The sequence below is a fragment of the Anomalospiza imberbis genome, chromosome 23, assembly GCF_031753505.1.
Source record: "Anomalospiza imberbis isolate Cuckoo-Finch-1a 21T00152 chromosome 23, ASM3175350v1, whole genome shotgun sequence".
Classification (NCBI taxonomy): domain Eukaryota; kingdom Metazoa; phylum Chordata; class Aves; order Passeriformes; family Viduidae; genus Anomalospiza; species Anomalospiza imberbis.
In genome coordinates, this window is record NC_089703.1 from 1958026 (window position 1) to 1980868 (window position 22843).

The 22843-nt window shown below is 55.6% G+C and overlaps 1 protein-coding gene across 2 annotated transcripts in view; it reads left to right on the forward strand.

Annotated features, from left to right (window-relative positions):
* Positions 1–22216, forward strand: part of FBXO42 (F-box protein 42) — a 47313-nt gene extending 25097 nt beyond the window's left edge. For both annotated transcript variants that reach the window (XM_068171594.1, XM_068171595.1), the window contains 7 exons: positions 139–273; positions 16209–16362; positions 17291–17401; positions 17659–17755; positions 18537–18593; positions 19076–19192; positions 19324–22216. In XM_068171594.1, coding sequence (XP_068027695.1) covers positions 139–273; positions 16209–16362; positions 17291–17401; positions 17659–17755; positions 18537–18593; positions 19076–19192; positions 19324–20400 — 1748 coding nt within the window. In that variant the 3' untranslated portion in view covers positions 20401–22216. The remainder of the gene's footprint in view (positions 1–138; positions 274–16208; positions 16363–17290; positions 17402–17658; positions 17756–18536; positions 18594–19075; positions 19193–19323) is intronic.
* Positions 22217–22843: the final 627 nt, after the last annotated feature.

The following is a 22843-nucleotide window of genomic DNA, read 5'->3' on the forward strand; positions in this document are numbered from 1 at the left end:
TGTGGGGACAGCAGTGACAGGGCTGTGGTCACACAGCTGTGACAGGGCTGTGGGGACAGCAGTGACAGCAGCTGTGGTCACACAGCAGTGACAGCAGCTGTGGTCACAGGGCAGTGACAGGGCTGTGCTCTCTCGCAGGTGCTTGTTACTACGACCCCAACCAGTCCATGTACGTGTTCGGGGGCTGCACCCAGAGCAGCTGCAACGCCGCCTTCAACGACCTCTGGAGACTGGACCTCAACAGCAAGGAGTGGATCCGGCCCCTGGCCTCAGGTGAGCCCGGGAGCTCCCCCACACCCCTCCCTCCTCCCTGCGGCTCGGGGTTGTGGTTCTGGGTGTCTGAGCTTATCCCACTGGGATTGGGCTGCATCCCAGGGAAATGTGTGTGAATCCTCAGCCCCACCTTGGGGGGTTTTCTGGGGAGCAGCAGGTCCCTGTCATGCAGGGTGAGGGACATTCCCTGCAGCCACCAGAGCCTGCGGTGATAAGGCTGAGAAAATCAGGATTGTTCAGCCTGGGGAAGGCTGAGAGAGTTGGGATTGTTCGTGCTGCAGTAGGCTAAGATGTGATGGTTGTTCAGCCTGGAGAGGAGAAGGCTCCAGGGAGACCTCAGCCCTTTCCAGGGCCTAAAGGGGCTCCAGGAGAGCTGGAGAGGGACTGGGGACAAGGGCTGGAGGGACAGGACACAGGGAATGGCTTTCCACTGCCAGAGGGCAGGGCTGGATGGGCGATGGGGAAGGAATTCCTGGCTGTGAGGGTGGGCAGGCCCTGGCACAGGGTGCCCAGAGCAGCTGTGGCTGCCCCTGGATCCCTGGAAGAGTCCAAGGCCAGGCTGGAGCACCCTGAGATTGTGAAGGTGTCCCTGCCTGTGGCAGGGGGTGGCACTGGGTGTGTTTAAGGTCCCATTCTGTGATTCCATTCCGTGGTGAGAGTCATTGTCCCAAAGCTGAGATTTTCTTTGCTCATTCCAGTGGCTCCCACTCCAGGTATTTTGGGGGGTGGAGCAGACAAGCCCGTGCAGGTGGGAGAGCGTGGGAAAGCAGTTTCATTCCTGCTGTCCAGGCACCCTCAGCTGGGCAGGAAAACACCACAGATTATTTCCCACACTGGTTTATGTGCTGGAAATGTCACCCACAACAGTTTGGTTTTTTCTTTTTAATTTCTGAATTCCACTAAAATAACTTTGAGGAAAGCAGAAGAATTGGGGGAAGCTCTTGGGGCAGAGGGGAGAAGTCAGAGCAGCTGTTTTGGTGGGAGAAGGAAGGAGAAAAGGAGCTCAACATCCATCAGCATTCCTTGTTGGGAACAGAATTCCCTGTCATGTGCCCCAAGTATTGTGGACTGCTCAGATGTTGTTTATAAAGTATTTTCTTGTCTGGCACTTGAAGTCCTCCAAAATCCAGGGAATAAGGAGATAGAGGTGGAGAAGGATATAAAGGGAGATGGGAAAGCTGGGGGCGTTCACCTGGAGAAGAGAAGGATCCAGGGTGACCTCAGAGCCCTTAGAGTGCCTGAAGGGGCTCCAGGAGAGCTGGAGAGGGACTAGGGACAAGTCCCAAGTGCTGGTGTCACCTGGGGAATTCCAGCTGTGAACACCTCTCTTGGTGCTTGGGCATCTACCCACACTTCATTCGTGCTCTGGTTTTGGGCAAACAGCCCCTGTGGGACTCTCACAAGGGAAGAATTAGGGAGTTGTGGATTTAAACAGGGAAAACGAACCCCAGTCCTCCAAAGGGGCTCCTGCCATCCATCCTGCCCTGCTGGGGCTGGAGAGGGGAGGATGCACAGCTCCTGGGCTCGCAGAGCTCTCTCTGCCCCAGGCCAGGGATTCCTGCAGCCTGGGGAGCTCTTTCCTGTCCCCAGTGTGTGCCTGTCCCGGAGGCCGTCCCGGCGCTCCCAAAGAACGGCTCCTGTGGGAATGCGTGGCGGGGCTCAGTCCCACGGGAAGATCCCCCGAGGAGATGTTCCTGCACGCTGTCATGGGCGAGATGGGATCACAGCTGAAACTGGAGGCCGGGCCCGGGGAGTGCTCTGGTTCCTGCTTTTCCAAAGGGATGAGTCAAGCCCGGTGGGATCCCACAGCTCCTGCTCTTCCTTTGGGTGCCCCGAACTGGGGGTGGCACCGCCTGCCTGGGAAAGGAGAGCGGCTGGAGGGGGCAGAGCTTTGAAATGCTGGGATGTAAATAAGGCAGGAGAGGGCTTTTTAAAAGAAAAACCGAAGAGTTGACATTGATTGATTACCACTCATTGTGTGTGCAGGCTAATTGCTGTGGAGGAGTTCCCACACCTGCCCCACAGACTCCAGAACTCTGGGATGAGATCCTGGCTCTTTCCCAGGGCCAGTCTTGCTCAGAGAGGTTCCCTCACACTCCACGTGTGCCCTTGTTAAGCATCTTATTTAACAAGCCCTGGGCAGGGAATGGGAGCACAATGTCTTGGGCACAACTTCATCCCTTCCTGAGAGGCTTTTCCAGGAGAAGACACCCTTTTGTTGTTGTTGTTGTTACTGTTTGTTCCTACCTGTTTTCATCCGGGTTTTCTGGCTCCCAGGCATGAGATGACATCAGAGCTGGATAATTCCCCTCCAGCCCAAGCTACTTCATCTGGGAGTAAATATTTAGCCTTCAAAGAAATAATTGGCCTGGGTTTCTTTCGTCTCAGAGACAGAAGAGGGAGATAATTACTTCAAAAAACCCTAATTTTTGAGGTTTCAAAGTTTTTTTTTTTTTCGCTTAGATCTGAAACAGTGGCTTTGACGTGTGACTGATGGGGCTGGAGCAGCACAAGAGAGTTGGTGTTTGGCTCTTCTGGAGAGCTTTTGGTGGGATTGGAAGCTCTGGAAAGGAGGGTGGCAGGCAGCAGGATCTCTATTTCCAGAAGGTGCCTCCCAGCTCTTCTCCCTGGAGCTCTCCTGGCCATTGTGGAGCTGCTCCCACCCTTCCCATCCCACACAGGATCTGCTGGAGCAGGAGCAGGATAATTACCAGCTCCATGTGTGGGACGCTGCAGTGCTGTCCCAGGGTAGGTGGTCCCTGGCAGGCAGAGGCCTTTTCCATGTGGTGGGGCGGCTTTCCTTGCCCTCATTTGCACAATTAACCTGGGCAGTTGTTGGAATTTGAGCCCATCTGTGCTCAGGGCATCCTGATGGAGGGCTGGGGGTGGTTTATGCTGGAATCTGTTTATCCAGCTGGAGGCCAGGGTGAGGTCCCACTCCTGTGAGTCCAGCTGGAGCACGCTGGTTTCAGTGGTGAGAGTCCCTGGTGCTCCCCAAAAATGGGCTGAACAGTCAGGAAAGAAACCAAACCTCATTTGAAATAGAGAGTTGCAGGACATTCAGTACCTGGAGAGGCTCCAAGAATGCTGGAGATGGACTTTGGACAAGGGCCTGGAATGCCAGAGGGCAGGGTCAGATGGGATATTGGGAAGGAATTGTTCCCTATGAGGGGGATGAGGCCATGGCACAGATTGGAAGTGTCCAAGGCCAGGCTGGACAGGGTTTGGAGCACCCTAGGAGTGTGGGAGGTGTCCCTGCCCATGGTGGGGCTGGGACTGGATGGGCTTTAAGGGCCCTTCCAACCCAAAGCATTCCATGATTCCATGACTTCATGCCATGGGAGCTGCAGGGGGTTGTGGTGAGGCCTTTGCTGATGCTTGGATTCATCCCTGGATCTGCTGCCCTGCTGGCAAGGAGGGTTTGTGCTGCTCCCATGCAGGTCTGTGGAACTCTCCTGGTGATCTCCCACCCCTCCCTGTGCAAGGAAAGCTGCTGGAGGCTCTCAGAGGAGGGAGCCCCAGGAGCTTTGGCACCATCTGAGCCTCCTGTCCGCACATCCTGCAGGGACAACTCACAGGCAGAACCGGGAGGGTCCCCGGGCAGGCTCCTGCTGCCCTGCCTGGGCTGTTCCAGGCTGTGTCCCTGCAGGCTTTGTCCCTCCTGGGGTCCTTGGTTCCAGTTCCTCAGAGTCCTGCACTTGGCCTCTCTCGGCCAGAACACACCAGAAAGTGCCTTTTTGAATTAGGGAGGAAAAGGCCAGGAACTCTGCTCTCCCAGGGGCTCATGGCACAGAGGTGAAAAGCTTTACCCTTTGAAACTGAGCTTGTCGTGTTTGTAAAGCCAGGGATGGTGCTGGAACGACCAGGGCTTTGCAGGGAGAGGCATTCGTGTAGGATACGCACATCCTCCTCTCGGGTCTGTTTTCTCATCCCCCTTCTGCTCCCAGCTGGGCAGGCAGGAGGGCTGGGAAGGGCCCTGTCCCTCCTGTCCCTGTGTGGTTTCCCTCTGCCAGGCTGGGATATCCCTCGCTGATCCCACAGGGGTTCAGGAGCCCCGAGGCTCCGCTTTTCCTGTTGCTGGGAGGAGAATCCTGCTGCTGCTGCCCTGGGCCACCCTGCCCCGGCACGGGCACCTCCCCAGGACCTCTTCCTGGTTCCTGGGGAGAGGGAAAGCTTCTCGTCTTCCTCAGGACTTCGGGATCAAACCGGGCTCAGAGGCAGAACCCCTCCGTGTGAGGCTTTGATCCCCTCTGCCCTCGGGCCACGGCTGATCCTTCCTCCTGCTCCAGCCTGGAGTTTGTGCCTAAACCTCCTGGGTGGCCTTAGCAGGACGCAGTAAAACCCCTCTGCCAGCAGTTCCTCGTGGCTCAGCTCTTCCCCCAGCCCCCTCCGTGCCCGGAGTGGGAGGATCAGTTTCCCTTTGTGACTGAGGGGAAGGTGCCTTTGATGGTGTTGTGTCAACAAAAGCAACAGCCCCAAGGAGGCAGGAGAGGCTCGGCAGAGACTCCTGGTGTCAGATGTGGTCCTGGTGGAGAAACCTCCCCGTAGCTCGCTCGTGGAGCAGAGAGGTTTGGCCTTGACAAAGCTGTGCAAAAACCTTGCCCCGAGCTAAAAAGCCCAGCCTTGTTTTCATCTGCCCCTTCTAGAAAACAGCGGCGAGTTTTCAAAACAAATTTCCAAACAGTTGCTGGAGTTTCACGGTGCTGAATTCCTCGGTTGCGATCTCCTCAGCTCTGGGAGATTTGTGGAGCTGAAGGAGACACGGGGAAGGACTGAGTGGGCTTCCCGAGGAGGGGGGTGGTGCTGGATCCCACAGGATCCCAGAGGATCTCACCAGATCCCACAGGATCCAGCTATGCACAGCCACAAACCAGAACCACACTGGCACTCAGGGAATGAATCCCACTGGGACAGGAGCCGGGCTGTCCAAGGGCTCAGGGGGAATCTGTGGAATAATCAGAGGTGTGGGAATAGTGGGGAGCTCCTCACGTGTGGATTTAAACCCTCTGTGACTGCAGACTGTGCAGCTTGTTCAGTTCAGGGTTGTGTTTTGCATCAGCTGTGTCCAGTCCTGGGCCCCTCAGTTCAGGAAGGACCTGGAGGGGCTGGAGCATGTCCAGGGAAGGGAACAGAGCTGGGAAGGGGCTGGAGCACCAGGAGCAGCTGAGGCAGCAGGGAAGGGGCTCAGCCTGGAGAAAAGGAGGCTCAGGGGGGCCCTTGTGGCTCTGCACAACTCCTGACAGGAGGGGACAGCCGGGGGGGTCAGGCTCTGCTCCAGGGAACAGGGACAGGAGGAGAGGGAACGGCCTCAGGCTGGGCCAGGGCAGGCTCAGGGTGGACACCAGCAGGAATTTCCCCGTGGAAAGGGTGCTCAGGCCTTGGCAGGGGCTGCCCAGGGAGGTTTGGAGTGCCCATCCCTGGAGGTGTCCAAGGAAGGGCTGGACATGGCACTCACTGGGCTGGGTGACAAGGAGAGCACTGGGCACAGGTTGGACTCGATGGTCCTGAGGGGCTTTTCCAACCTCAGGGATTCTGGGATTTTTTTTCCTGCAGAGCAGTAACTGAGGTGCTCTGCCCTGACCCCAAACTGCAGCTCTGTTCCCCTTGCAGTCACTTCCCTCACAGGGATCCCGGGCACAGCCTTGCTTTGAGCATTAAAACCCCCCAAAATCCTGACCTGACCAAAATTCTGTCTGCAGAATACCCTTGGTGTCCCCCTGGCCTCTGAGCTCACCCCGTGGTGCCCCACGGCCCCGTGTGACTGAGAGCAAAGCTCAGTTTTATGAAAGGCTCAGGATCACCTTGAGGCCCCCAGCCATGTGTCCCTGTTGGCCTCCCAGGGGCCCGGGGGATCCAGGAGCTGATTCCTGGCACAGAACAACCTCCCTAATTATGGCTGAGTGCCTGAGCCTGCAAAGTGGAGCAGGTTAATGGGCTGGATGGAAATCCTTCGTGCTGTGAGCAGTCTTGGTAAGCCTGGAAGACAGGAAAGCTTTTGCCAGCTCTTTTCCTGATCTGGGTGTTTTTTTCCTCCTTGCCCTTTGAGTTTGGTGGCAGTAGGGCTCGCTCCTGCCTCTGCAGAGCTGAAACATTCCATGTTATCCTCCAAAAATCTGTGGCTTTCCCACCAGCATCCAAAGGCTCTTGGAGTCCTCAAGCTCGGAGTGACTTGATGCCTTTTTCAAGCTCAGCTTTAATCCTGTGAGCCTCCTGCCTGGAGCTTCCTTATCCTGCCCCTGATTTCTTCCTTTTCACCCACCCAGTTTCCTCCTGATCACTCACCTAAATTCTTCCTTACACACACTTCATTTCTTCCTTATCCCAGCCCTCACTTCTTGCTTATCCCACCCCTCACTTCTGTCCTTCTGGAACAGAACCAGGACTTTCCAGGCTTTGTCCCATGCCCTTTGGGGCAGAGGCTTTCCCAGCACAGGTTGCTTGGAATTGCTTTCTCCAGTTTAAGCATATTGATTGTTTTCCTCCTTTTTTGGACTCCCAGTTTTATAAGGAGGTGAGTGACCACTCCTGCCAAGCCTTTGACAAACAAACTCTCCAGCAGTATCCCTGGATATAGAGTTTGGACTTCATTCCTGCCCTTGCAGAGGGTGAACTGGCAGCTCTGGGGTGCGAGCAGGGCTGTTCCCAGCCCCTGGATCCATCTGATGTTCATTTGTTCCTCTCTGTGCCTGGCTGGTTTTGTAGAACGTCTCTAATGGAATTTGTGGTGTTCAATATGAAATATCTCAAGGGCAAGAGATGAAAAGTCAACTCAGATCAAGTGAAGGCTTTTTGATTTTTTTTTCTGTGTCAGCTGACACCTGGTTGGGAAGGTGCTGCTGGTTTCCAGGAGATTAAGCCATGGTTTAGGTTTACAGCACACACCTCCCCTCCCTTTGATTTGCCAGGCTCTCTCCTCCTGCAGCTCGTGGCATTGCTGGCTGTGTTTAACCTCTGGAAGGTTTTTGTTGTCTGGATCCAAACCACATTCCACTGGCATCCATCCTTGGATGGCCACCCTGCCATGCCTGGCACGGATCAGTCCCAGGGACCACGGGTACAAAACCCACGAGCAAACTGAGCGTGTGGTGAGCTGTTTGCAGGGATTTATCCCACAGGGACCGTCACTGAACCAGGCAGGAAAAGCCAAAAGATCCTTGTCTGGGATCCCTCCCCTGCCTGGGGATCTGCTCCCTGCAAACAAAGGCACGTGCTTGGAGAGCCCAGCGGGGTGACTGGTCAGTGGGATGGGGAATGGGTGAGGATCACCACCACCAGGGGAAAACAGCCCTGTGCCTCCCAGTCCTGAATCCTACATCTGAAATGTGGGATTCCCACATTCCTCCCTCCCCCCCGACCCCTACCTGGCTGCATCCTGCCCCTCCCTCCAGCTGGCAGCGGCTTATCCTTATCAATGCCGTGTTCCCACGGCTTTTCCAGCGCTCCCGGTGTCGCCAAGGTCACCGAGTCACCCCGTGTCTCCTCTCTGCTCTCAGAGCTGCCGGCGAGGGGGCAGAGGCAGCTCAGCCATTCCATTGAGGTGTGCCTGGGCCTCCAGGAATGCAGTGCCCGAGGCATCCGGGAATGGCTTTGAAGGAGCTGTGGCTCACCCGCCCAGGGCGGTGGGAATGTGCCCAGGAGCAGGGCTGGCTCAGTCGGGGGAGCTGCCACGGGGCTGGCACAGGGCTTTTACCCCAGCAGGCCAAAGCACTTCCCTTCTTCCATTCCCTGCTCTCCCTGCACCGCAGGACTTGGAAGTTCAGCCAGGTTTTATCCGTGGGCAAAACGTGGGGGAAAAGCATTCCCTGCTGTGGGAAATGGGCTCCTGGGAGCGGGGCTGGGCTGCCCTGGGCAGCAGGGCAGGGAGGCAGCGGCCGGCTCTGGTTCTCCCTCAGGGAATGATCCCTCAGCCTGCGGATGCCCTCCTGCCCTGCCCGGACAGCTCAGCCTGACGTGGCAGGAGCCCTGTGGGAAGGGAACAGAGGGAAAGGCTGAGGGGGCTGGGAGAGCAGCAGCTCGAAAGGAAGTGGATGCTGGAGTGAGGATCTGGATTGCCTCTTCCCCCAGTTCCTCTGGGTTCCCTCTTCCCTCAGTACAGTTTTGGGATCTCACCTTGTTCTACTGGCAGGAACACCTTCCACTATCCCAGGGTGCTTCAAGCCCTGTCCAGCCTGGCCTTGGACACTTCCAGGGTTGAGCAGGAATCCCTCCTAGTAGCAGGTAGTAGTAGTAGTAGTAGTAATAGTACCTGGTACTCCCTCCTCCACTTTGGAAAGCTGGCACTTGGAGAACAATTTGCATTTTAATAATCCCAAAGTGCAGGACTGTCATCCCTTTAACCTAGGCAGAAGTTAGGCTGGATTTTCTGAGAAGGTTTTTTTCTATCAGGATTTTTTTCCCCTTTTCCTGACGTTTGATTTCCCAGCCCTGCAGAGAATTTAATTTCTCGCTTGTCCGAGTTTGGTTGGAGCCGAGGAATTTGCGAACTGTGGCTCAGACAAAGCATCTCCAATTTATTTCCTTTTCGGGAAAAAGGCTCAAAACCCCGGAGCCACACACGGCGTTGTTGACACTGGTGGTGTCTCACATCTCATGAATGTGTTGCACCCCAGAGGGAGCTGATCCCTCCTTCCCGAGGCGTGGGAGGCACCCAGGGGTGATGGTTTCCCTGGACACAAATTCCCTGATCGTTTCACACCCAATTATTCCTGGGTCTCTGACGGGCCTTCCCTCCTGGGCAGGTACCTCCCTGTCCATTGTGGGGTCAGCGGGATAAACCCCGCTGCTCTGTCAGCTGGGAAGGAAAGGTCCTCCTGGGAATTTCGGGCAGGCTGTGCTGACATCTATCGGCAGGAGCTCCTTCCAAGGCAGCCCAGCCTTTGCCTTGAGGACTCAATCCAGCAGGATTACGTGTGTAATCCTCGGGATGGAGCAGGCAGCATTCCTGGGGCAGTGTAATCCGCACCCAGCACCGTGGCCTTCCAAGCCTTTCGGCATCCCGGCGCTCCGTAGCCTGATTGTAATCTTTCCCCAAAGCATCTGCTGTAAAACTCATGGGGAGTGGGGCAGGCACGCAGAAGGACGGAGCCCTCGCTCGTGCTTGTCTGCAGTCCAAAGGTGGATTTTGGTTCCTGCCATGAAATATTCAGGAGTTTGGTGTTCAGGGCTGGAATTACTGGAATGAAGGAAAAAAGTGCTTCCCTGGCGTGGAGGGAGCAAAGTTCAGGAACCGATGGGTTGAAAATGGGAGAGAAGGGGGAGACAGCAAGGGAAGGGAGTGCGAAGAGCTGCACTAAATTTCCCTTCCTGTGCTGGAAATTGCAGCGGGAGGATGCTGGGGTTTCAGTGAATAACTGTTGTCCTTGCAGCAAATACTGGGAACAGCAAAGCCCTGGCTCTTCCCAGGCTTTTTGCACTTTCTCCCTCTGACTGCATCCAGAAGGGTTGTGGATTCCCCATCCCCAAAAGTGTCCAAGGCCAGGCTGGACCGGGCTTGGAGCAATCTGGTCCAGTGGAAGATGTCCCTGCCCATGGCAGGGGTTGGAATAGGACGAGATTTAAGGTCCCTTCCATCCCAGATCATCCTGGGATTCTTTGGCTGTGCCTACAGGGTGCTCTTTAGAGGATAGTTGAGGTTTGGAGCCCCGTGGTAGCTGTAACCTCACCAAATTACGCAGCAGCCATTTCCTGGAACACCACTCATTTTGGGATTCTCCAAGGCTGGGGCGCCTCCCTCGCGCTGTGGGAAATGATCCAGGAGCGAAAAGCGCGGAGCTCAGCAGGGCTGGACACAGCCCCGCTGTCCCACCCCCCTGCCCTGCAATTACCCCCTCCTCGAGGCTGGGCAGCCCGAGCCCAGCTCCCAGCTCTTCCCTCTCCTCCTGCAGGGATCACGAGCGGCGGGAGCCACTCAGCCCTTTCTGGGCGCGCTGAGCGCTTCAGTTGCACAGGGGCTGATTTTGGGAAGGTGTCAGGCTGTGAAATCACCGGAGAAGTCTGCAGGGCAGCGTCACTTCAGGGGGAACAAAAACACGAGCATGGAAGCAGGGCGAGGTAGATACTGGGGATTCCGCCCACGGAGAGAGGGAACAGCGGCTTTTGCAAGAGCAGCTCCCCGTGCGGGGCCAAATCCGCCTTTCCCAAAGGATGGTTGTGGAGGGTGACCTCACCCCGAGGAGCTCCCGGCACCTTGGGGCGCTGCTGCCAGGGAGAGGGGCAGGGTGTATCCCAGTAAAGCCTCTCCTGCAGTGCAGCTGCAGGAATTGCGGCAGGAATTGCGGCGATCCCATCCGCGGCTGTGGGGAGATAAGAGGCCGAGCCCGCGGCGTTCTGGCGCGGTTATCTCGGCATTGTTTGCTCAATGCTGCATGAGGACATTTTTGCCAGGCATTAGCACAGAGTGACTCAGTAAATCCAGTTGCACGGGGTTCAGAGGGCACTGCCTCTCCTTCTCCACGGCTTTATCAGAGCGGCAGCACCTCACAAATGCCGGGGTTAAAAAAATACCCACGGGCACCTTGCAACAGCGTGGAGGTGACTGATCCTCCCCGGGGCTTCTGCCTGCACCTCCCAGGGATTGCGAGAAACCAAACTTTGCTTCCACACCAGGGTTTGACTGGGCTTGTACCACAGTCTCGAGTCACTGCAGGGTGGAAATCCCACACTGGGAATTCTGTCTGCATGTCAACATCAGGGGGTTGCTGACTTGCCCCCCAAAATTGCAAATAAACTCGGGATATTCTCCCGCTTCCTTCCCAAGAGGTTATTTGTGTCTGCAGAGGTTTTGTCTCTCTGCTGAAGAGACAAATCAGCAGAGATTTGTTTGGTTTTTCCTTAAGACTCCTGCAAGGCTGAATTCCTGTCTGCTTCCCAGCATGGAATTTGGGGTTTTTCTGGAAGGGAACACTAAATTGCCTGTGGTTTTGGTAACAGAAGATGATACTTCTGTGGCTTTTAGAGGCTCTAAGGTTTAGGCAGACCTGGTCAGAGCTAGTCTAGATCCCAGTTCGTAATCCCAGTGCTCTGTTTTAGACATTTTGGGGTTAAAACCAGGTGAATGTCAAATGCTGGAGCTAAGGCAGCTGAGCAGAGTGCTCAGTGTTGGGTTTGACTTCATGAATGAGTGGGTGTGCAGCAGGGATGTCTGCTCTTCCCATAGGAGCGCTCCTTTCACATCTCCCAAATCCTGTGCTAGTGCTGGGATTGCTGGGATGCACATTCTCTTCTGGTTTCTGGACTGCTGCTCACCAGCTTGTCCTCTTCCCTTTGGGAAACCTAGCAGGGATCTGGATGAATCTGCTGACTGCTGGCCTGGGAAGCAGAGGGATTTATTGTTTTTTCCTTCTCTGGTTTTGCTTCCGGTTGAAGGGGAAGGATTTGGGGATTTCACGCTGTCACACAAGTTTGGGATGGAACTCTGTGGGATGGGATGTAGTCAGGGCCATCCCTCGACTGGGGTGAATGTGAGTTCCAGGCTGGAAACTGGGATTTGAAAATCCATGTCCAGCCTAAAAGCCAGACCGAAAACCAGCCGCTGGATGTGGCTCTGCTGCTGCCCTGAGCATGGAAACACAAAACTCATGGTGGGCAGGGTTGGATCCAATTTGGGACACCTCAGAGTGCAAAACAGGCACCATCCTGCCTTGGGAAGAAGTGTCCAAGGCCAGGCTGGACAGGGCTGGGAGCATTTTGGAATAGTGGAAGTTTCCCTGCCCCATGGCAGGGGTGGAATGGGATGAGCTTTAAGGTCCCTCCACCCAAACCATTCCAAGATTCTTGTGAAAGGACAGCCCCTAGCCCTTCCCCAGGGATGGTTTATTGTACCTCTGGAGTGCAGATTGCAGGTGGCATTTGAATTCCTTTGCACCTTGAAATCCATGGGGTGCTGGAGCAGCTCCCTTTAATTTCTCAGCTTTGAGATGGGACACATGGCTGTGGTTATGTGGGTGTTCCGTAGGAACCTGATCGGCCGCAATGGTGGGAGTTGGCTCCCTGCAGGATCCATCAGATCCAGCAGAAACAGTTCCTGGCTGCAGCTCTCCTCCCATCCTTCCCCAGAATTAAAGCTCCTCAGTACCGATCCCCCTGTCACAACTCTTTCCATGTGTTCCCTTCCCCTGGGTCAGTGCAGACCCACTCCAGCCCCTCCTGTGGAATATTCCCCAAACCCTATCGACCTGAGCCGATCCTTCCACCTGGGCACTCCCAGCAGATAACCATGGGGTGATCATTGCTCTTCCCCACTCCAGCTGGTTTTTGGAGTCTCGGGACTGCCCCTTCCAGAGGTAAAAGGCTGGTCTGGCACTCTGTGTCCCAATGCCCTTCAAGCCAGGCTTTTCCTTTGTTCCCGTTAATCTACGCGTGTGCGGCTCCGGTGGCTTTAGAGGGCTGGATAACTGGGCTTTAAAAACTGCTTATAAGGACAGATCCAACACAGATAAAACAGCCAGAGCTTGTGTCGGGAGCGATCAGAGGCTGGCATTTCTTTTCCAAACATCTGTGGAAGCTGGAGATCTTTGGTTGGTTGGTTTTTTGGCTTTGCAAGCCAGGAAAATCCATCAGCTGGGAAAAAAATAGCTCAGCCCAGCTTTTAGCTCCTCATCCCAGCCAAAAGAACAGCGTCAGCTGTGAAGGGATGGAGCCTGCTGTGCTTAGGAGGAGTGAACTGTGCTACACCCTCCGCCTGTTCGAACCTTTATCCCCAGGAAGGATAACCTGGATGTTGGGCTGGGTGGTGTTGTGGAGGGATAACCTGGATGAAGTTATGGAAGGATAACCTGGATGTTGGGCTGGGTGGTGTTGTGGAGGGATAACCTGGATGATGTTACGGAAGGATAACCTGGATGTTGGGCTGGGTGGTGTTGTGGAGGGATAACCTGGATGTTGGGCTGGGTGGTGTTGTGGAGGGATAACCTGGATGATGTTATGGAAGGATAACCTGGATGTTGGGCTGGGTGGTGTTGTGGAGGGATAACCTGGATGATGTTATGGAAGGATAACCTGGATGTTGGGCTGGGTGGTGTTGTGGAGGGATAACCTGGATGATGTTATGGAAGGATAACCTGGATGTTGGGCTGGGTGGTGTTACTGGGGTGAGGGGCTCGGGATCGCAGCGGTTCCCCACTGGGGCCAGTGGGAACCAGTACAATTCATTAACGAAGTTCTGATGGCTCCTCAGCCTGATCCTTGTGTGATCCCAGAGAGGATCCCTTATGTTCCTGGGAGTCTTTGAAGGGCCGCTCCCACCTCCCACATCCTCCAGAGGACTGGACTTTGAGCAGGTCATCGGTCCCTTTGATGTCCCTTTGTGCCGGGCTCCTCCGCATGCCTGAGTCCTGAGCTCACAGAGCTGCCGCTGCCTTCCCGTTCCAGCAGTTCCAGCAGCTCCCTCGGGACGTTCCTGCCCTTCCCGAGGACCCAGCACGCAGCAGCTCTCCCCTGCTTTAGGGATAGACAGCATTAGTTCTCCAGATTTCCACACATTCCTGCTCCAGCACAAGGTCCTGGAGATGCTTGTGGTGCATCTCATTTGTGGAGAGCATCCACAGATATCCCAGTTTTGCTGTTGAAGAGGCTTTGAGAAGCCAGCACTTCTTTGACTTGTAAAATGCAGAGTTTTCCTGCATTGCAGAATGAAACTCAGCTCATTTACATGCGTACAATGTCCAATAACAGGCAAAGCTTCCTGAAAAACCAGGGCTGGCCTCTGCCCTGGGCTGTTTGCATGGCATTGACTCACTTGAGAATTGTCTCCTTGGCTGAGGCTGGGTTTGACCTTCAGGTTACAGCAGTGGGAGGGTGACTTTCCTCACTGCTCCCTCCCAGACCTTTCCAAGCAAGGTGCCAATGCTTTTCCATGCTGGAATGACTCTAGCTGCCCCTTTTGGTTTAAAAATAACCCAATTTAACCCCAGTACCTTGTGGCATCCCTGGCAATATCACCCAGCTGGGATTCACTAGCTCAGGTACAAATGTTTTATTGTGGTGCCAGGCTTAGGAGAAAAACTTTCTGCATTGCCAGGGAATCATTTAGGCTGGAAACCTGCTGGTGTGGGTTAATGAATTGCACACATGGAATGAGCCAGGAAAACTGGAATTCAGGAACAAGGAGTAACCAAATGTGACCCTCACTGGCATTTTGTCCTCACAGAGACCTTGGTACAGCTCTGGCTGTACGTTACCTTGCATTAAGTGCTTCTGCAGAGCTTTATTCCCATTTTTCCCTCATCTCCACGATGCTGAGGGCAGCAGAACACTCTGTCCCTGGGGAAGGGCTCAGGGACACCGTGGCCATCTCTGCATCAGGCCAGGGGCTGCTTTGTGCTGGGCCCTCCCCTCCCAGCACCTGGAACCCATCGCGATGGAATTGCTTCCCTCAGCTGCAGCATCCTAAAATAGCTGCTCCGGTTTCTTTTAAAAATAGTCTGTTCTGGGTGTCATTCCCTGCTAAAATTGTGTCTCTGAGTCCTGCTGGGACAGGGGAGGGGACAGGGGCCAGGTGGGAGCATCGGCTGTTTCAGAGAGGTGGCCACGTGTGAGCCGTGCCCTTGAGCTGCCGCGCTCCCGGAGCCGGGCTCGGAGCTGTGAGGCTGGGCTGGGTATTCCAGGATTAACTGGAAAGGGTGGCTGTGGAGGTGGAGCGATGTGCCGGGTGCTGGTGGCCACCGTGGGAAGGAGGATGCTCAGAGTCAGCTGGGCTGCAGAGGCTTTAGCTGTTCCTGGGAAGCAGCTCAGCACCTCACACATCAGCAGGGTGGTGACACAGACACAGCACCTCTGGCTCCAGGGCCAGGCAGGGATTGGGCTTTTGCAGCGGATCGTGGCCGATTTCCCAACACAAATTCAAAGCAGTCGAATCCTTTGATAGTTGCTCTTGCCAACAAGTTTCTTGCATTGAGGCTGCTCTTGCTCTAAGCAGGTTAAGAAACATAAAATCCCAGATTGGTTTGGGTTGGGAGGACTTTAAAGCTCATCTCATTCCACCCTCCTTCCACAGACAGGGACATCTTCCACAGGAATCACAGAGTCCAGAATGGTTTGGGTTGGAAGGGACCTTAAAGTTCATCCTATTCCACCCCCTGCCATGGACAGGGACGCCTTCCATTGGATCAGGTTGCTCCAAGTCCCATCCAGCCTGGCCTTGGACGCTTCCAGAGATGGAGCGGCCACAGCTCCTCAGGGATGTGGTGGCCAGGGGCCACAGGAGCAGCAGTAGGTTGAGAGGTGAGCTCAGGAAAGCCCTCGAGATCCACGGAATCGTCTGAGCACAGCAAATCCCAATGGCACCGAGGCCAGGAGGTCACCTGGTCCTTGTGCAGGTCGTCCTCAGGAGGCCCCTGGTCCCTGCAGAGCCCTTTGAACCTCAAACAGGCCACACAAAAAGGTTTTCCACGATTTTTAGAGCAGAACTGCATCCACCAGACTCGAGGAATGACTTCATTCACAGCCAGAGCATTCAGGACTTCCCTCTCAAACCTGGGGTTCAGTGAGTGCTGCCACTTGTGAGCACCCCACACATCTGCACGAGCCACTCTGAGTGCCTTGGAATTGTCTCCCTTCTCCCTCCCTCCTCTGGGAGAGACGTTAGGAGGTATTTGGAGGTAATTATTGCTTTTATTCGGCGCTAAAGCAATAATTTGGAGGGATAGCTGGAAAACCAGCAATTTCCTGCCAGTGAGTGACAGATGTTTTGCTGTGTTTGAGATGTACTTTCAGGCTCCTACTAATTACCATGACACAAATTGGCAGGAGTTTTCTTCCCAGGCTCCCAGCTCTAATTTTGCCTTTTTTTCTCTTTTCTTTTTTTTTTTTTTTTTTCCCTGTTATTTTCATTTTTTCAGAGAGGTGGAGTCTCCACATTGTGACACTTGGGGAAAAAAGGATGCAGAGTTGGGGGCTTGTGCTCATAGTTTTCCTAACTTCTCCTCCCTCCCTGCCAGGTTCCTACCCCTCTCCCAAGGCTGGGGCCACGCTGGTGGTCTACAAGGATTTGCTGGTGCTTTTTGGGGGGTGGACCCGGCCGAGCCCTTACCCCCTGCACCAGCCCGAGAGGTTCTTCGATGAGATCCACACGTACTCCCCCTCCAAAAACTGGTAAGAGCAGGCTTTGATCCCGGAGAAATGGCTCTGGAATGCAGCTGGAGGAATGCCTGGGAAGCTGTGCGTGGTCCTGGTTTCCCAGGTGTGTCTCTAATGCTCTTTCTGAAACAAAAAAAAAGCCACACAGGCACAGCAGAGCTGAGGACAGGGTGCTGCCAAGCAGCTCGTGGGTGCTGTTGCTTCCATATAGTTTTGGACTTGTACCTAAATATTCCAGGCTGCCTGAGCATCCCCATCCAGGTGGGAAACCTGGGTGTTTTAAATGCCTTATCACTTTGGCTGGGAGCACTGAGGTGTTTCTGAGATAAGCCTGAAGTGCTGGAGGTCTTGTTTTTAGTGATGATCCAAAACTCAGCTCCCTCAGGGAGACGTGATAAATCAGATTTCTCCATCATTTCAACCTCTGCCTTTACAGCTCCAGGACTGAAGCATCCAGCAGTGTCCATGGAGCTGGCAGGAATTTTCCTTTTCCTTTTAAACACCATTTGGCTGATTTTAGACCCAGCTTTCTCACTGACAGTGTGTGTGAGAAGGAAAATGCTGTACCAAAGAGAAGGTTCCTGCTCCTCTTGCACTGAGAACTTTTCATCCTCCAAAGTATCAATTATCCAGTGCACTTTGGGCAGTGTTGTTACAACTCTGTAATTAAGATTTCCAATTCTCTTGGAAAGAATTTGAGGCAAACTTAATTGGAAGGGGAGCCGTTCCTAACTTGGCCATGAGACTTGGTCATGCCTTAAAAATGTTTAGCACATTGGGATTTCTAATTAGTTTCGTTGCTATTTGGATATTTGGAGGTTTTCCTTGTGGTTTTCCCCCATGACATGTTCTTGAGGACTTTTCAGGCCACTGGGATTTTTTGTTTGGCCTTTCATCCAACATTTTCCTTTTCTGGGGTATGTGTTCCTGCCTCTCTTCCCAGGTGGAACTGCATCATGACCACCCATGGCCCCCCTCCCATGGCAGGACACTCCTCCTGTGTCATCGAAGACAAAATGATCGTTTTTGGGGGCTCCCTTGGATCCCGACAGATGTAAGTTTGGGGTCAGGGTGTCTGACAAGCACCCCTGTGAGCCACGAGGGAGTTGGGATGGTCTTGGGGTCGCCCATGAGGAATTTTCTGCAGGATGTTGGGGTCTGCCTGCTGCCTTAGCACACCCTTTGCCTCTCGCAGCAAATCCCAAGGCTCTAGCCTGCAAAAATCCAAATTTTTTGCCATAAAACCCAGCCTTGAGCCCGAGTTCTATGTCCCTGGTTGTATCCTCAGCACGTGTTGTCTCATCCTTGCAGGAGCAACGACGTCTGGGTGCTGGATCTGGAGCAGTGGGCTTGGTCCAAGCCCAGCATCTCGGGGCCCAGCCCTCACCCGCGCGGGGGCCAGTCCCAGGTGAGCTCAGCCAGAGGGAGGCCAGGCACAGCCTCGCTCCCAGCTGCAGACAGCTCTGCACAGGTTCATTCATTCCCAAGTTATCTGTGGAGCCCTTGCCCGCCAGGCCCTCTCCCCCAGTGACTCAGAGCTCTAATGAACCCATCCCTGCTTTACCCCACTCATGCCCCGTGGCACCTCAGATCAGTGGAGAGGCAGCACAGCCGGGTTTGGCTGCAGGCCCTTGTGACTGCTCCTCTCTCCCAATCCTGGGATTGACTCCCGCTCCAAGCACGGCTCCGGCAGCCCCTGCCCAGGGCAGGGAGCTTATGGCTGTCACCCTACCTGAGGCAGGTGTCCCCCTCTGGGATGGTCAGTGATTCCCAGAGTGTGGCTGGTCCCACGGGCACCCAGCAGGGCTCGGATGGCTCGTGCTGGAGCGTGCCTTTCCATGCCCTAGGAAAGGAGCCCACGGGGATCCCTCACCCAGCAGCAGCACTGATCAGACACTGCTGCCAGCACCTGCCCTCCCAAACAATTCTTCCCCCTTGTCCTCCTTTGCAGAGGGGTGTCAGGGCCTCGGTGCTTTGGGAGAGGAACTGGTTTGGGACAAGGGGTGGGATGAGCCCTGCATCCCGCTCTGTCCCGGTCCCAGCAAAACCAGCTCCATCCCAGCTCCACTCCTCATCCCGGGGCACACAGAACCCAGGAACGCCCATGCAGTGAGAACCTGCCACTGTCTGTCCTTGGAGGCCAGGCCGAAAATCCTTCCCGGGCTGAAACTCTCTTCTGTCCCCTCCAGATCGTGATAGACAACGAGACCATTTTAATCCTTGGAGGCTGCGGGGGTCCCAATGCAGTGAGTACCTGAGGGAGCAGGGACATCACCATCCCCCTGGCACCTGGGGGCTGGATTTGGGATGGGGGGATTCTGCACATTGGTGGCATTTTATTCCTCAAATCTGGTAGATTTTCCAGAGAAGCTGTTTAGCTGTTGCTGAACCTGCTTTAATTAATAAAAATCACTCCAGGAGCTCTCTGAGCAGCTCCCTGGGTTCACTGAGGCTCATCAGGATGAGCCCTGACTTTGTACTGGGATAGCAGATGGCAATGAAGGAATTTATCCATGGCCATAGTGGGGTGTAGTCACTCATGGGGGATCAGCTCCTGCTCTGGGTCAGCATCCTCTGTCTGCAGTAGCAAAGCACTGCTCCCACCATGGCCCTGATGAGCCCAGCCCAGCAGTAAACTGGGCTCCTAAAACTCAGCCTGCGCTCTGTAATCTCAGCTGGGCTCCTGAATGCCAGCCCAGAGTCCTGAATGTGAGCCTTCCCTCCCCAGCTGTTCAAAGACGCCTGGTTGCTACACATGCAGGCCAACCCCTGGACGTGGCAGCCGCTCAAGGTGGAGAACGAGGACCACGGAGCCCCGGAGCTGTGGTGCCATCCCGCCTGCAAGGTATGGACACAGCGGGGTCCCTGCTCCCTCACACACATCCCTCCCTCTTTATTCCCTGCCCAAAATGCTCTGTAACCGCTTCTCCCCAGCACCAATGCTCTTCCTGATGCCTGTTCCCTGCTCTCCCACAGGTGGGACAGTGTGTCGTGGTCTTCAGCCAAGCTCCCAGCGGGAGAGCCCCGCTGAGCCCCAGCCTCAACTCCCGCCCGTCTCCCATCAGCGCCACGCCGCCCGCCCTGGTGCCCGAGACGCGGGAATTCCGCTCCCAGTCTCCCGTCAGGAACACGGACGAGGCTCCCTGCGTCAACGGCCGCTGGGGCACCCTGCGGCCCCGCAGGCAGACGCCGTCGGGCTCACGGGAGGGCAGCCTGTCCCCGGCCAGAGGGGACAGTTCCCCCGTGCTCAACGGCGGCACCGTGTCACCCGGAGCGGCGCCGGCCGGCGGGGCCTCCCTGGACAGCCCCGTGCAGGCCCTGTCCCCCAGCACCCCCTCGGCCGCCGAGGGATTCGACCTCAAGGTGGGGCTGGCCCTGGCGCCGCGCCGGGGCTCGCTGCCGGAGCAGAGGGATCTGCGCCTGGCCTCCGTGGAGCTGGGCTGGGAGCAGAAGCCCACGTCCCTCCTGTGCCAGCTGGACGGCGCGGAGGGCAGGACAGCGGGCACGCGGAACCCCCCGGAGCACACCAACGGCATCCACACCCCGCCCCACGCCGCGCTGCCCGGGGCCGTGTCCCCCGGCGCGCTCCGCCGCAGCCTCGAGGCCGTCAAAGCCCTCTCCTCCAAAGCCGCCTCGGCCTCGGCCGCGCTGAGCCCTCCCCTGGCCTCGTCCCCGGGGTCCCCGGGCGCCGAGCCGGGCTCCGTGCGGCCAAGTGCCACCCAGGGCGAGGGGCACTCGCTGCCCCCCATCGCCCGGCGCCTCGGGCACCACCCGCCGCAGTCGCTGAACGTGGGCAAGCCGCTGTACCAGAGCATGAACTGCAAGCCCATGCAGATGTACGTGCTGGACATTAAGGACACCAAGGAGCAGGGACGAGTCAAGTGGAAAGTGTTCAACAGCAGCTCCGTGGTGGGGCCGCCCGAGACGAGTTTACACACGGTGGTGCAAGGCCGAGGGGAGCTGATCATATTCGGTGGCCTAATGGACAAGAAACAAAACGTCAAATATTACCCCAAAACAAATGCCTTGTACTTTGTGCGAGCAAAGAGATAATGCGGCCCCCGCCCGCCGCCCGTCCCTCCATCCCTGCGGCTCTTCCTCCTCCTTCCCCAGCCCCTTCCCGACACGCAGGCGTTCAAACTGTGAATTGGGGAGCAGGAAACCAATAAAAGTCCAAGCAAAACCTCCAGCGCTGCCCCGGCAGTTCCCAGTAAGACCAAGTTGCGAGCAAGTTGTGTTTACAAGGCGGGGAAGGACCTGAGGATCCGAGGATTCGGGGTGAGCAGCCAGGGAATTCCACCAGCCAGGATCCTCCTGGGTTCATTCTCCTAGTGTTTGCGAGTCTCAGTCTCTCCGAAACTCCTCGTGGGTTGCGAGTAGAAGTGGTTTTATAGGAATAACCCAAATTGCAGCAGGCAGGAGGCTCTTAGCTTGATTAATTCCATGCTCAAATCCATCAGGAAAAGAGCAATATCCCTCTGGGAATCTCCCAGCGCTGCCAACCTTTGCTCAACACGAACACGATGCCTTTTTATTTTGCCTCTCACCTGCCGTTCTCATCCCTGTCCTCCAGGCAGGACCAAAAGAAGGAGGAAAGGACATTTTTTTTGTGTCAAAATGCCAAAAATCTTGATTGTTAGCATCCCTCCTCTCCCTGCCCTGCTGAATCAGGCTTCGGGATCAGCCCTTATCCCCTCTGACCAGCAGAAGTACTCTGAAAATCCCATTATTCCCCCAAAACTGAGATATTTGGCTGCCAATTCCCTTCTAGACTTAAAGATTGCATTTCATTCAATGGCCCAATCCTGTTCAAGGCCGAAGCAGCCCCTTGGAGCCCGGGAGCAGGGTGGGTTTTCCAGGGAAAAGGACAGATACTGGTAAATGTGAGGGCAGCCTCGATGCAGTAACTTCACCTCATCTTTGCACGTGCCTCCTTCCGCAAAGATTAAATCCAAATCCGAAGGGATTGAACCTGTGCGTCCTTCTGGCACAACCCCCTCTCCTTCCCTGTCCCCTCCACGGGGGGGAAACGGGGCGGATTCTGCCAGGTTTTGGTCAACCCACCTCCAGCACCCTAAAACCAGGGAGCCCTCCCCAAGCCGGCAACGCCATGACGTGGTCCCTTCTTCCCTGAATTTTTGCTCTCCATTCCCACTGAGCTTTTTGCCGGTCGGAGCCTTAAATCCCATCCCAGCCGCGTGGGGACGGGGAGGGATTTGCTTCACCCGCGGCATTTCCACCTCTGTAAATAAATCCCTCGTCGAATCCCACCTGTCCCGTTCATCCCAGAACGATTTGGTTTGTCCTAAGGGAAAGCAAAATGCAATTTTTTCCTCCCAAAAAAATCCCCAGACCTCAGGAGCACCTCGGGTGAGCTGTGGAATTTTCCTTCTCCACGCGTGGCCGCGGGGAAGGCGGTCGAGGCTTCGGCATCGATCCCCGCGTCCCCCTTGCATGTTTTTTGTCATCCGTCCCCAAAAAAGAGTCAAAGCCGGGGATGGATGGCGCCTTGATGTCCTTCTCCCTGCAGAGCATCCCTCCAGGGCTGCTCTCCCAGTTTACATCCTGCCCCGCTCTCGGGGTGATTCCCCGCCGGGAGACGCATGTTCTGTGCCCTTCAGAGAGATTCATCCCAAATTTGGGTCCCTGTCCCCGAATCCGGCGGGAGCTGCTGGTGCTGTGAGCGAGGTGTCCCCCCCCGCGACTCAGGTGTCCCCCCCCCGCCACTCCCGGGCCGAGCGCAGGAATGGGAAGCGATTCCGGTGATATTTAAAATCTTGTGTACACTTTGGGGGGGTTCATGGGGGTCCCTCCCCCGCTTCCCAACGAATTTTTAGTGGTTTAACAAATAAAAAGGAAAAGAAACGGATGGTTGGTGCTTTTGAGGAGGGGTGGGGTGGGAGTGGCCTGGAGGGGAAGTTCCTGCTGCAATGCCACAAGTTTGGGGGTGAAAGGGCGGATTTGGGGACCTTTTGGGCAAGAGAAGGGAAATACTTGTGCCAGGGGATGTTGGAGCAGTGGAGGGAGGCAAAGGGGGACACAGGGAATTGGGGACACTGAAGCCTCTTGGAGCCAGAAGTTGGGGATGGGGACCCCAAAGCCTGTTGGGGTTGGAAACTGGGGATCCCAAAGCCTATTGGAGCTGGGAATTCAGGGATCCCAAACCCTGTTTTGGGATAGGGACCCCAAAACCTTCCAGGGCTGGGAACTGGGGATGGGGAACCCAGGTCCTGCCTGTGCTGAAAATTGTGGACTCCAGGTCCTGTCAGGGTTGGGAATTAGGGATGGGGACCCAAAGGCTCTCAGCACTGGGGACACCAAACCCTGTTAGGGATGGAAATCGGGAATGGGGATCCCAAAGACTGCTGGAGATGGTAACTGGGGATGCCAAAGCCTCCCAGCGCTGGGAATTGGGAACCTCAAAACCTGTTGTTTGGGCTGGAAATTTGGGATAGGGGCCCCAAAGCCAGTTGGGGCTGAACATTTGTGATTTGAG